At 38.9% G+C, this 15,644-nt stretch overlaps 1 protein-coding gene across 1 annotated transcript; it reads right to left on the bottom strand.

Moving 5' to 3' along the window:
* Positions 1-550: 550 nt before the first annotated feature.
* grpel1 (GrpE-like 1, mitochondrial) lies at positions 551-14,828 on the bottom strand. Its single transcript, XM_003458171.5, has 4 exons — positions 14,673-14,828; positions 2,919-3,066; positions 2,483-2,564; positions 551-1,688 (listed from the first exon to the last, which is right to left on the bottom strand). Exons 1-4 carry the CDS (start codon positions 14,738-14,740, stop codon positions 1,342-1,344), a joined length of 645 nt encoding a protein of 214 aa, XP_003458219.1. The 5' UTR covers positions 14,741-14,828; the 3' UTR covers positions 551-1,341.
* Positions 14,829-15,644: the final 816 nt, after the last annotated feature.

Below are 15,644 nucleotides of genomic sequence, written 5' to 3'. Positions count from 1 at the left end.
TATCTAAAACCTGCAGGACACCAGCCCTTGAGGCCTGGAGTTCGACACCCCTGATGTACACGATGAGCAAAAAGGTGGCTCTCAGAGGCTGGGGAAGACTAAACGAGACTTGTCAGTTCCACAATGAAGCACATCTTGCTATGTCTGCATACATGATAATGTTTATTTTGCACATTTAAAAATGAAGTGATATTTAATCATATGAGAAATTAGTAGCTGAACCTTGAATTTGCGTGACCTACTTTTCAGATCTGGGAACCATATAAATCTTTTAGTTACGGTTTATGGAACAAATAAAAAGTACAGACAGCTTTACAAGCTTACTCTGGTATTACAGAAACCTAAGGTCAGTTCTTGAGTTATAAATGAATTAGATATTGGTCAGAATGGACAACTGTTAATTATATCCTTGAGAGAAGAAAAATTAATTAATTAATTAACCAAGTGTAAACTGATTTTGGACTCTGAACTGGTTGCATGAGCTACCTGCATCTTTCATTAAAATGCAGTCCATTAAAGATGTGTATAAAAGCCAAACAATACCACAATAAGGATTTCAAAATTCACCAGTTTATTTGGACGCAGTGACAATTTGGACAAAAAGGTCCATATACAGAATTCTTCTTCTTGACAGATAAAGCTCTCACATCACAGTCCACCACGACTCTGGGAGAGATGTTACGCTGGCTGAAGTTGGCTTACCCCACCTGATCACATCCACAATACCAGGATTACTTTAACAGGGCTGATAGCACTGATAGAAAGCCGCTATCAGCACAGAGCAAATGTCAACCTTTCTATCATTTCCTGTTGTACTGTTCTTTCACTTTTTCACAGGATGAATTGAATTATTATTCTAATTACGGTTATTAATATGAGCACTTTACACTGAAGTCTGGAATGATAACAACATTAACCACTTTGTGAACATATTTTATACCTCATCTCTGCCCAAAAAGTCTTGCAAGCAGGGGTTCGAGATCTCACTTCATACTTTTCCTTATTATTTATAGTTCTGAGAACTATGTATATGAATACCTGTCCTGGGTTCCTTGATCAAAAGACAAAGATCACAACTTGCATGACTAATGAAAGAAAAAAAAAAAAAAAAAAAATCCTGTGCGATACATAGTGTATCAGTTAAAAACTGTTGGATACCGTCCAGATACAAAGTTCAGCTGGGCTCCCCTTCTCTTTGAGGCACCCTAGGAAGGGGATGTGTGGACAGACATGTGAGAAGATGTTGGTAGGGTGCCTTGAGCAGTCTGCTGAGCCTGAGGTCAACCAACAGTCAGGAAAGAAATACTAATCCCGCTCTGTTACAGACTTGCAGTGTCAGTTCTAGAGAGCTTTGGCTACACCCACCAAAGCTGGTCTGAGGGTACGACCATGAAGCTTGTAGCCCACTTTGGTTACTACGGCAACAGTGCCAGGCTCTTTACCCTCGACAGGGGCGTGGAAGAGGGCCTCATGCTCATAGGGGTCAAATTTCTGGCCATCTGGGTTGAGCTTGATAAGGCCGTGCTTGGTGAACACCTTCTGGATCTGGACCTCAGTCATCACCAGGCCGTCGTACAAGTTCTTCAGGTGAGGGTTCTGGCTTGTCACCTCCTCCTTGGGCACGCTCTCTGTGGCCTTCTCTAAAATGTCTGCAACTTCCAGCAGGTCCTTGCAGAAGCTCTGGATCCCTGGTGAGGGTAAGATGTTGGATAACTATTCAGGTTACACCTTCAATTATATCATTATTGTCCTTGCATTTTTCCACGTCTATCAACAATCAACTCTAACCTTGTATGATCTTCAAACTACTCAGCATTTTCTTGAGTCATTTTAACTATAACCTACCAACATATACCAAAATCTAAAAGATATGATGTCACTATACAAAAACAACTGCATTAAACCACATAAGAAAATCATTTTTCTAACAAGGCTAAAGTTGACCTCTTCTGACATCTAGTGGTAGGAACATGCAACAGCAGATCGTTTTAGCCTTACCACCTAACAAACATTGAATCACATGGCACCTGTTTACTCACCGCATTACACATTGATGGTTTATACTAGTGACAAGGGTGTGAATAGGTGCTGCAGTATTCTCATGACTGATAAGTATCTCCATTTAGACAAAACCTCCACATCAGCATTGGTGAAGGAGGAGAAGTTGTCAAAACCAGAAGCAGAGAAATCTTTTTTTCCCCTCGTAGAAAGTCTCAAAGTCTTTAAACTGTTGCCAGATTTCCCTCTGTATAACCTGTGAATCTCTGAGCTTCTGTAATACTTCTCTGATATATCATTAAACTATTGCTATGCTCGTGTGCTCATGTCTTCAACCTGGCTGCAACAGCAGCAACAAAGTGTGTGAGGTTACAAAAACAAAAGGTATAGGACCAGCTGAAATGACATCGAGGCAGTGGCTTGCACCAGCAGATCCAACGTCCACAGGTGCAAACTGAAAGCCTAAATGGAAACAAGCCCTTACCATATAATTTCGCGTCCTCTATCATCTTCTGAGTTCTCGTCCTGAGGTTCTCTGTGTCTGCCAACGCCCTCTTGTACTTTTCCTGGAAACAAGGTGGAAACAAACTGCTGGCTAAAAACTGCACTTACATTTGTTAAGCCCCTTTATAAAGGGTTCTATCACTAAGACTGAAACTCATTTGAGCTAAAAAGGGCCAAATATTTTAATCACATACCCACTGGAGAATCCAAGCCTCATTTTTTAATTTTTTATTTTGAGTGATAGATTATAAATGTATGTCCTGCTGTGTGAAGAACAGTAACTTCACAAAGAACAGCGTAACTTGACAAAAGACGAAGTACAGAAAAAGGTATCGACATGGTAATATTTATACCAAGTCAGTGTAACTTTGGTGACCACTGAACTGGAGGCTGATCTGCAGCCCACACTGACTTACTGTCATGTCTTTGAGCTGATCCTCCAGCTGGGTCTTCTCCTCCATCAGGGTTTTCTCTGTTGGGCTTGGTTCTGGCTTCTCAGCCTCCTCCTCTGACCTGTGGCCATTCTTCTGCTGGGTGGCCATGCATAACAATCGTGGAGACCCCCTGGGTGGCAAGGACACTCAGAATAAGTCAAACAAGTCCGCACTTTCAAATTTTAGCAAGATTTACACCATATATGCACCACAGAGACTTTACTGGACGTGGCCAAAGCACTTTGATGTACAGTGCTAAAATATTTCTGTCCATAACTTGTGTTACTCTAAGCACTTTGATAACAGAAATCTGAAAAAGAGCTAATACAAATGTTTCCTCACAGCATACAAGGGTGTGAAAATGACACATTCAGTGTCCCCATCTGAACACAATTTCATATTCGTCAGCAAGGCATTTAAAGTCATTGTACATGTGTAGTAAATGCATAAGACACATTAAATATGAATTCCACTGGAGGAGGATCAACTTAGAATTTCTGCCACTCAATGAAAAATGCCTCGTATATCATATATGTCAGCTTTATTTTGTTAAACTCATTGTAACAGCCCATTTCGCCGGATATCTGCATCTTTCTCTAGCCATTAGGAAAGTTTGGAGACCTGACGCAAATCTTGACATTACATTATTTAATGTAACATGAGGTTTTAGTTAAACAAGAGGGGCTTGTGTAAGGAAGGTATCCACATATATGAAATTAGTTTGGTCCATACGCATTGCGTCAGGACCCACATAGAAACACAGAAGACGGTTTAGTACATAAAAGAGATCAAATAAATACAATTTTTTAAATCCCACGTCCACAACAGCGTTTGTAACAGACCCCTGAATCTTTATTGTAGCATGGACTACTTTCAGGATACGTCAGGTTATGTCATCATCCTCCAGTTTCTAGGGAGTACACGCCAATACGGTGATTAGGCTTCAGTTTGACCCACTATATTATCAAACATACGTTTTTAAGCGTTTCTTTGATCCGGACTTTCACGTTAATGTTAAATAATTAACCTTGCAAAAGCTAACTAGGCTAGCCGGCTCCTTACCGCGGTCAAGTGAGCCGTCATTTGTGAGCCGCGGTCAAGCCAGCCGTTTCCTCTCCGCCGCATAAATTTCCTTGCGCTTTTACACCAGTCTTTAAGGTATCGCCTTTTCGATTTATATCCCGATTGAAAGCCTAGACCCGCGCGCACGTGCACGCGCGCGAACACTCACACGTGCACGCGCACACACAAATTACAATGGAACAGCCCAATACAACCATCGTGACAGTCTGGTTGCATATTCAAAAATTCATTAAAAATCATCCTTAGTAGTTGATGTCCAACTTTCAACAGATTATTACTCTGGGACACCTACTGTACCTCTGTGCCAACTTTCAGACAGATTTACTGTGGAATTCCTCAGATATTAAAGCAAACTTGTATTCAATGCAATACAGTCAATACAATTATGTCAATTTCAAAAATTCATTAAAAATCATCCTTAGTAGTTGATGTCCAACTTTCAACACATTCCTCATCTGGGACACCTACTGTACCTGTGTGCCAAGTTTCAGACAGATTTACTGTAGAATTCCTCAGATATTAAAGCAAACTTGTATTCAATGCAATAAAGTCAATACACTACAATTATGTCAATTTCAAAAATTCATTAAAAATCATCCTTAGTAGTTGATGCCCAACTTTCAACACATTCCTCCTCTGGGACACCTACTGTGCCTCTGTGCCAAGTTCCATCAATATTTACTGTAGAATTCCTCAGATATTAAAGCAAACTTGTATTCAATGCAATACAGTCAATACACTACAATTATGTAATTTTCAAAAATTCATTAAAAATCATCCTCAATAGTTGATGTCCAACTTTCAACACATCCCTCCTCTGGGACACCTACTGTACCTCTGTGCCAAGTTTCAGCCAGATTTACTGTAATATTCCTCAGAAATTAAAGGAAACTTGTATTCAATGCAATACAGTCAATACAATTATGTCATTTTCAAAAATTCATTAAAAATCATCCTTAGTAGTTGATGTCCAAATTTCAACACATCCCTCCTCTGGGACACCTACTGTACCTCTGTGCCAAGTTTCAGCCAGATTCACTGTAAAATTCTTCAGATCTTAAAGGAGATTTATATTCAGTTCTCTACAGTCAATACACTACAAATATGTCATTTTCAAAAATTCATTAAAAATCATCCTCAGTAGTTGATGTCCAACTTTCAACACATCCCTCCTCTGGGACACCTACTGTACCTCTGTGCCAACTTTCAGACAGATTTACTGTAGAATTCCTCAGATATTAAAGCAAACTTGTATTCAATGCAATACAGTCCAATACAATAGAATTATGTCTATTTCAAGAATTCATGAAAAATCATCCTTAGTAGTTGATGTCCAACATTCAAAACATCCCTCCTCTGGGACACCTACTGTACCTCTGTGCCAAGTTTCATCAAGATTTACTGTAGAATTCCTCAGAAATTACAGGAGATTTATATTCAATGCAATACAGTCAATACACTCCAATTATGTCAATTTCAAATATTCATTAAAAATCATCCTTAGTAGTTGATGTCCAAATGTCAACACATTCCTCCTCTGGAACACCTACTGTACCTCTGTGCCAAGTTTCAGACAGATTTACTGTAGAATTCCTCAGATATTAAAGCAAACTTGTATTCAATGCAATAAAGTCAATACACTACAATTATGTCAATTTCAAAAATTCATTAAAAATCATCCTTAGTAGTTGATGCCCAACTTTCAACACATTCCTCCTCTGGGACACCTACTGTACCTCTGTGCCAAGTTTCAGACAGATTTACTGTAGAATTCCTCAGAAATTAAAGCAAACTTCTATTCAATGCAATACATTCAATACAATAGAATTATGTCATTTTCAAAAATTCATTAAAAATCATCCTTAGTAGTTGATGTCCAACTTTCAAAACATCCCTCCTCTGGGATACCTACTGTACCTCTGTGCCAAGTTTCATCAAGATTTACTGTAGAATTCCTCAGAAATTACAGGAGATTTATATTCAATGCAATACAGTCAATACAATAGAATTATGTCAATTTCAAAAATTCATTAAAAATCATCCTTAGTAGTTGATGTCCAAATTTCAAAACACCCCTCCTCTGGGATACCTACTGTACCTCTGTGCCAAGTTTCATCAAGATTTACTGTAGAATTCCTCAGAAATTACAGGAAATTTATATTCAATGCAATACAGTCAATACACTACAATTATGTAATTTTCAAAAATTCATTAAAAATCATCCTCAATAGTTGATGTCCAACTTTCAACACATTCCTCCTCTGGGACACCTACTGTACCTCTGTGCCAAGTTTCATCAAGATTTACTGTAGAATTCCTCAGAAATTACAGGAGATTTATATTCAATGCAATACAGTCAATACACTCCAATTATGTCAATTTCAAATATTCATTAAAAATCATCCTTAGTAGTTGATGTCCAAATGTCAACACATTCCTCCTCTGGAACACCTACTGTACCTCTGTGCCAAGTTTCAGACAGATTTACTGTAGAATTCCTCAGATATTAAAGCAAACTTGTATTCAATGCAATAAAGTCAATACACTACAATTATGTCAATTTCAAAAATTCATTAAAAATCATCCTTAGTAGTTGATGCCCAACTTTCAACACATTCCTCCTCTGGGACACCTACTGTACCTCTGTGCCAAGTTTCAGACAGATTTACTGTAGAATTCCTCAGAAATTAAAGCAAACTTCTATTCAATGCAATACATTCAATACAATAGAATTATGTCATTTTCAAAAATTCATTAAAATCATCCTTAGTAGTTGATGTCCAACTTTCAAAACATCCCTCCTCTGGGATACCTACTGTACCTCTGTGCCAAGTTTCATCAAGATTTACTGTAGAATTCCTCAGAAATTACAGGAGATTTATATTCAATGCAATACAGTCAATACAATAGAATTATGTCAATTTCAAAAATTCATTAAAAATCATCCTTAGTAGTTGATGTCCAAATTTCAAAACACCCCTCCTCTGGGATACCTACTGTACCTCTGTGCCAAGTTTCATCAAGATTTACTGTAGAATTCCTCAGAAATTACAGGAAATTTATATTCAATGCAATACAGTCAATACACTACAATTATGTAATTTTCAAAAATTCATTAAAAATCATCCTCAATAGTTGTTGTCCAACTTTCATGAGATTCCTCCTTTAGGACACCTACTGTACCTCTGTGCCAAGTTTCAGCCAGATTCACTGTAGAATTCCTCAGATATTAAAGCAAACTTGTATTCAATGCAATACAGTCAATACACTCCAATTATGTCAATTTCAAAAATTCATTAAAAATCATCCTTAGTAGTTGATGTCCAAATTTCAAAACACCCCTCCTCTGGGATACCTACTGTACCTCTGTGCCAAGTTTCAGACAGATTTACTGTAGAATTCCTCAGATATTAAAGCAAACTTCTATTCAATGCAATACAGTCAATACAATTATGCCAATTTCAAAATTCATTAAAATCATCCTTAGTAGTTGAGGTCCCACTTTCAACACATCCCTCCTCTGGGACACCTACTGTACCTCTGTGCCAAGTTTCAGACAGATTTACTGTGGAATTCCTCAGAAATTAAAGCAAACTTCTATTCAATGCAATACAGTCAATACACTCCAATTATGTCAATTTCAAAAATTCATTAAAAATCATCCTCAATAGTTGATGTCCAACTTTCATGAGATTCCTCCTTTAGGACACCTACTGTACCTCTGTGCCAAGTTTCAGCCAGATTCACTGTAGAATTCCTCAGATATTAAAGCAAACTTGTATTCAATGCAATACAGTCAATACACTCCAATTATGTCAATTTCAAAATTCATTAAAATCATCCTTAGTAGTTGATGTCCAAATTTCAAAACACCCCTCCTCTGGGATACCTACTGTACCTCTGTGCCAAGTTTCAGACAGATTTACTGTAGAATTCCTCAGATATTAAAGCAAACTTCTATTCAATGCAATACAGTCAATACAATTATGCCAATTTCAAAAATTCATTAAAAATCATCCTTAGTAGTTGAGGTCCCACTTTCAACACATCCCTCCTCTGGGACACCTACTGTACCTCTGTGCCAACTTTCAGACAGATTTACTGTGGAATTCCTCAGAAATTAAAGCAAACTTCTATTCAAAGCAATACAGTCAATACACTAGAATTATGTCATTTTCATAAAATCATTAAAATCATCCTTAGTAGTTGATGCCCAACTTTCAACACATTCCTCATCTGGGACACCTACTGTACCTCTGTGCCAAGTTTCAGCCAGATTTACTGTAGAATTCCTCAGATATTAAAGCAAACTTGTATTCAATGCAATACAGTCAATACACTAGAATTATGTCATTTTCAAAAATTCATTAAAAATCATCCTTAGTAGTTGATGTCCAACTTTCATGAGATTCCTCCTTTAGGACACCTACTGTACCTCTGTGCCAAGTTTCAGACAGATTTACTGTAGAATTCCTCAGAAATTACAGGAGATTTGTATTCAATGCAATACAGTCAATACAATAGAATTATGTCAATTTCAAAAATTCATTAAAAATCATCCTTAGTAGTTGATGTCCAACTTTCAACACATTCCTCATCTGGGACACCTACTGTACCTCTGTGCCAAGTTTCATCTCAATCCGCTGCATCAATAATTGTTTAATATTGATGGATCAAAAGTGTTGCTGAGAGAGTCATGACAGGGACTATAAAGAGACAGCATATTTCAGCCATATTTGCTCGTCTTCACTGACTCGCTTTGAAATCCAGATTTTAATTTTGGAATATTAGGTGTACTTGTGGTTCCTATAGAATTTTAAGGTTGAACGGGAATCAGAGTCTTGATCTCTCAGGCCTCTCTTCTGTGGATGCAGCTCACATCATTCTGTACAATACGATAATTTTTAATTCTACAACTGTTTATAACCTGCATAGTTCACATTTCTGTATAGCTGTATATCTCATATTTCTGTATAGTTTTTTTATTTCATATTCTGTATAGTTTTTCATATTTATTATTTTTCATAGCCTGTACATAGCTTGTACTCACTACAGCCTGTACATACTTATAGTTATAGCATATTCATAACATACCTTCATACCGTGTACATTGTAACATACCATAATAGACCCATTTCTGTAATATACTTACATACCTATATTATTGCTGATATATATTGTAATATATCTATATCATGGCTAAAGCACTTCTGGATTGATGCAAACTGCATTTCGTTGCCTTGTACCTGTGACGTGCAATCACAATAAAGTTGAATTCTATTCTATTCTATATTAATTCAGATATGTCTGTGAAGGTTCTCAGTCATCCAGGTCATCGTAGTCAAAGGAGTTTGCAAAGAAAAGCGTCTGGACTTCTTTAAGTTGCTTGAAGACGTTTCACCTCTCATCCGAGAAGCTTCTTCAGTTCTAAGGTCAAATGGCCGAGAGTCCCAGATTTAAACCCAGTGGGAGTATCCCCCCAATGAGGGACAAAGGACCCCTGGTGATCCTCTAATCACATGCACCAAGGTGTGAAAGCGGGTGTGGGACCTAATCAGCCAGGGTTTCGGGTGAGCCCATTGTGAAACCTGGCCCCACCTTGTCATGTGAATTCCTGAGGTCAGATGGCCCAGGATGTGAGTGGGCGTTAAGGCGTCTGGGGAGGGAACTCAAAACTGGATTATAGATGGCAGACAGTTGGTGTCGTAAACCACCGCCTCTGTTCAAAGATGGTCGCTCACAGTGGACATAGATGGCCTCTTTCACTCCTCTTTCAAACCATCTGTCCTCTCTGTCCAAAATGTGAACATTGGCATCCTCAAAAGAGTGACCTTTATCCTTAAGATGCAGATGGACTGCTGAGTCTTGTCCTGTGGAGGTGGCTCTTCTATGTTGTGCCATGCGCTTGTGAAGTGGCTGTTTGGTCTCTCCAATGTAGCAGTCTGGGCATTCCTCGCTGCACTGTACAGCATACACCACGTTGTTCAGTCTGTGTTTTGGAGTTTTGTCTTTCGGGTGAACCAGTTTGTGTCTGAGTGTGTTGCTGGGTCTGAAGAACACGAGGGATCCTCTCGTGGGGAACACCCCACACCACATCAAGAACTCCACCGACTTCACCGACAAGGTCCAGAAACTTACCCTGGATCCAGATGAAACCATGGTGTCCTTTGATGTAGTCTCCCTCTTCACTTGCATACCCACCACGGAGGCAGTGGAGACTGTCAGAAAACGACTACAAGAAGACAGCTCCTTGGAAGACAGGACCAACTTCACACCCGATCAGATTTGCACACTGTTAGACCTCTGCCTTACCACAACATACTTCAAATACAACGAAGGCTTCTACAGACAAAAACATGGCTGTGCCATGGCTCCCCTGTGTCACCTATTGTAGCCAACCTTTACATGGAGGAAGTGGAAAGAAAGGCTCTTGGCTCTTTCAAAGGAGGAGTACCCAGCCACTGGTACAGATATGTAGACGACACCTGGGTCAAAATCAAGACACAAGAAGTGGAATCCTTCACTGCGCACATTAATGCTGTGGATAAAAACATCAAGTTCACCAGGGAAGACACAAAGGATAACTGTTTGCCTTTCCTGGACTGCGCGGTGCACATTGAAGAGAATGGCAACCTCAACATTGAAGTTTACCGGAAGCCCACACACACGGACCAGTACCTCCTCTTTGACTCCCATCACCCTCTGGAACACAAACTTGGAGTAATTAGGACCCTACACCACCGGGCAGAACATGTTCCCTCCAAGCCTGAAGGGAAAAAGAAGGAACACACACATGTAAAGGAAGCACTGAAAACATGCGGTTATCCTAACTGGGCGTTCATAAAGTCAGCAAAGAGGCACAGAAAAGAAGATCAGACACCAGCGAGGGAGGATAAGAAAGACAGACGCAACAACATTGTCATCCCCTATGTAGCCGGTGTATCAGAGAAACTCAGGAGAGTTTTCTCCAAGCACGACATCCCAGTGTACTTCAGACCCAGCAACACACTCAGACACAAACTGGTTCACCCGAAAGACAAACTCCAAAACACAGACTGAACAACGTGGTGTATGCTGTACAGTGCAGCGAGGAATGCCCAGACTGCTACATTGGAGAGACCAAACAGCCACTTCACAAGCGCATGGCACAACATAGAAGAGCCACCTCCACAGGACAAGACTCAGCAGTCCATCTGCATCTTAAGGATAAAGGTCACTCTTTTGAGGATGCCAATGTTCACATTTTGGACAGAGAGGACAGATGGTTTGAAAGAGGAGTGAAAGAGGCCATCTATGTCCACTGTGAGCGACCATCTTTGAACAGAGGCGGTGGTTTACGACACCAACTGTCTGCCATCTATAATCCAGTTTTGAGTTCCCTCCCCAGACGCCTTAACGCCCACTCACATCCTGGGCCATCTGACCTCAGGAATTCACATGACAAGGTGGGGCCAGGTTTCACAATGGGCTCACCCGAAACCCTGGCTGATTAGGTCCCACACCCGCTTTCACACCTTGGTGCATGTGATTAGAGGATCACCAGGGGTCCTTTGTCCCTCATTGGGGGGATACTCCACTGGGTTTAAATCTGGGACTCTCGGCCATTTGACCTTAGAACTGAAGAAGCTTCTCGGATGAGAGGTGAAACGTCTTCAAGCAACTTAAAGAAGTCCAGACGCTTTTCTTTGCAAACTCCTTTGACTACGATGACCTGGATGACTGAGAACCTTCACAGACATATCTGAATTAATATAGAATAGAATAGAATAGAATAGAATTCAACTTTATTGTGATTGCACGTCACAGGTACAAGGCAACGAAATGCAGTTTGCATCAATCCAGAAGTGCTTTAGCCATGATATAGATATATTACAATATATATCAGCAATAATATAGGTATGTAAGTATATTACAGAAATGGGTCTATTATGGTATGTTACAATGTACACGGTATGAAGGTATGTTATGAATATGCTATAACTATAAGTATGTACAGGCTGTAGTGAGTACAAGCTATGTACAGGCTATGAAAAATAATAAATATGAAAAACTATACAGAATATGAAATAAAAAAACTATACAGAAATATGAGATATACAGCTATACAGAAATGTGAACTATGCAGGTTATAAACAGTTGTAGAATTAAAAATTATCGTATTGTACAGAATGATGTGAGCTGCATCCACAGAAGAGAGGCCTGAGAGATCAAGACTCTGATTCCCGTTCAACCTTAAAATTCTATAGGAACCACAAGTACACCTAATATTCCAAAATTAAAATCTGGATTTCAAAGCGAGTCAGTGAAGACGAGCAAATATGGCTGAAATATGCTGTCTCTTTATAGTCCCTGTCATGACTCTCTCAGCAACACTTTTGATCCATCAATATTAAACAATTATTGATGCAGCGGATTGAGATGAAACTTGGCACAGAGGTACAGTAGGTGTCCCAGATGAGGAATGTGTTGAAAGTTGGACATCAACTACTAAGGATGATTTTTAATGAATTTTTGAAATTGACATAATTCTATTGTATTGACTGTATTGCATTGAATACAAATCTCCTGTAATTTCTGAGGAATTCTACAGTAAATCTGTCTGAAACTTGGCACAGAGGTACAGTAGGTGTCCTAAAGGAGGAATCTCATGAAAGTTGGACATCAACTACTAAGGATGATTTTTAATGAATTTTTGAAAATGACATAATTCTAGTGTATTGACTGTATTGCATTGAATACAAGTTTGCTTTAATATCTGAGGAATTCTACAGTAAATCTGGCTGAAACTTGGCACAGAGGTACAGTAGGTGTCCCAGATGAGGAATGTGTTGAAAGTTGGGCATCAACTACTAAGGATGATTTTTAATGATTTTATGAAAATGACATAATTCTAGTGTATTGACTGTATTGCTTTGAATAGAAGTTTGCTTTAATTTCTGAGGAATTCCACAGTAAATCTGTCTGAAAGTTGGCACAGAGGTACAGTAGGTGTCCCAGAGGAGGGATGTGTTGAAAGTGGGACCTCAACTACTAAGGATGATTTTTAATGAATTTTTGAAATTGGCATAATTGTATTGACTGTATTGCATTGAATAGAAGTTTGCTTTAATATCTGAGGAATTCTACAGTAAATCTGTCTGAAACTTGGCACAGAGGTACAGTAGGTATCCCAGAGGAGGGGTGTTTTGAAATTTGGACATCAACTACTAAGGATGATTTTTAATGAATTTTTGAAATTGACATAATTGGAGTGTATTGACTGTATTGCATTGAATACAAGTTTGCTTTAATATCTGAGGAATTCTACAGTGAATCTGGCTGAAACTTGGCACAGAGGTACAGTAGGTGTCCTAAAGGAGGAATCTCATGAAAGTTGGACATCAACTATTGAGGATGATTTTTAATGAATTTTTGAAAATGACATATTTGTAGTGTATTGACTGTAGAGAACTGAATATAAATCTCCTTTAAGATCTGAAGAATTTTACAGTGAATCTGGCTGAAACTTGGCACAGAGGTACAGTAGGTGTCCCAGAGGAGGGATGTGTTGAAATTTGGACATCAACTACTAAGGATGATTTTTAATGAATTTTTGAAAATGACATAATTGTATTGACTGTATTGCATTGAATACAAGTTTCCTTTAATTTCTGAGGAATATTACAGTAAATCTGGCTGAAACTTGGCACAGAGGTACAGTAGGTGTCCCAGAGGAGGGATGTGTTGAAAGTTGGACATCAACTATTGAGGATGATTTTTAATGAATTTTTGAAAATTACATAATTGTAGTGTATTGACTGTATTGCATTGAATACAAGTTTGCTTTAATATCTGAGGAATTCTACAGTAAATATTGATGGAACTTGGCACAGAGGCACAGTAGGTGTCCCAGAGGAGGAATGTGTTGAAAGTTGGGCATCAACTACTAAGGATGATTTTTAATGAATTTTTGAAATTGACATAATTGTAGTGTATTGACTTTATTGCATTGAATACAAGTTTGCTTTAATATCTGAGGAATTCTACAGTAAATCTGTCTGAAACTTGGCACACAGGTACAGTAGGTGTCCCAGATGAGGAATGTGTTGAAAGTTGGACATCAACTACTAAGGATGATTTTTAATGAATTTTTGAAATTGACATAATTGTATTGACTGTATTGCATTGAATACAAGTTTGCTTTAATATCTGAGGAATTCCACAGTAAATCTGTCTGAAAGTTGGCACAGAGGTACAGTAGGTGTCCCAGAGTAATAATCTGTTGAAAGTTGGACATCAACTACTAAGGATGATTTTTAATGAATTTTTGAATATGCAACCAGACTGTCACGATGGTTGTATTGGGCTGTTCCATTGTAATTTGTGTGTGCGCGTGCACGTGTGAGTGTTCGCGCGCGTGCACGTGCGCGCGGGTCTAGGCTTTCAATCGGGATATAAATCGAAAAGGCGATACCTTAAAGACTGGTGTAAAAGCGCAAGGAAATTTATGCGGCGGAGAGGAAACGGCTGGCTTGACCGCGGCTCACAAATGACGGCTCACTTGACCGCGGTGGCTCCTTCCATGAGCTGAAAACCACCTGACCAATGAAACCCTGTGGTTACTGTAAAAACGCCCAAGTCAGGGGACGTAACTCACCAATAAATACTCCTTACCTTGTTAGCGCAGGCGAAGCTACAAAAGAGTAGCTCTGTCTAACTGCTCGTACACACCAGCTCGCCATTTTCAGAATAATTAGCTGTGCAGTTCAAACCTCCTCGTAACACACGCTGACGACACGTACAACCCTGCTATAAGGAGTGTGGGGTTCGCACCAATCAATGACAAGTAAAAAGACCCACTCTTGCAGTTGACCAATCGTGTTTATTAACGCGCTTGACGACATAATATAGTTCGGTTGAGTTGAAGTTAAAGGTGAAAACTGCATATGAGACCAAGGACAGTTTTTTCAAACCCTTATCAAACAGAAGGTTACTCATCGCTTGGTTATTCAACCGTAACTGTTTAAGTAGCAAACACGTAGTCTTTATTTTATTTATTTTGTAGTGTATAAAACGCGGTTTGGTATTAGAGTCTCATTCAGGTCTGTCAGTAACTCTTTAGAAGGATCAGCCTTTCTAGCTGCCTTTCCTCACCAACATGCTCTGCCGTGTTGTACTATTTGATTCTGATACTATTACTACTACCACCACCACTACTACTACTACTAATAATAATAATAATAATAACAATGTCTTGGTTTTTCAACAAAAAGAACAGCATAGCAGAAAAATAAGTTAAGTTATATGGGAGACCTAAGATTGTAAAATGTACTTCAGATTTTGTTCTTAATTTGAAAATCAAAAGACAGGTTATGGTCAGTGATCACTGAGGTTCCTTTTTTTGTCTCATCAGTGCATGGAACTCAGTAAATTAACCAGAACCATCAAAACAGATTTACGGCTTAGAGTCCTTTATACGTAAATCCTATATAGGATGGCAGTTTGGAGGGCTGAAAGCCCTTAGTTAGGTTGAAACAAGTTTTAATGCTGGATTATGTTTCAACAATTCAACAGATATAAAATTGTGATTGTGAGCTGTTTAAAGTCAGTGCGAAGAGTGTTATTTCTGAACTGAATAAAGTATTG

Source organism: Oreochromis niloticus, linkage group LG3 (genome assembly GCF_001858045.2).
Source record: "Oreochromis niloticus isolate F11D_XX linkage group LG3, O_niloticus_UMD_NMBU, whole genome shotgun sequence".
Taxonomy (NCBI): Eukaryota; Metazoa; Chordata; class Actinopteri; order Cichliformes; family Cichlidae; genus Oreochromis; species Oreochromis niloticus.
The sequence above is the reverse complement of the archived record's forward strand: the minus strand, read 5'-3'. Positions and strand labels throughout refer to the sequence as shown.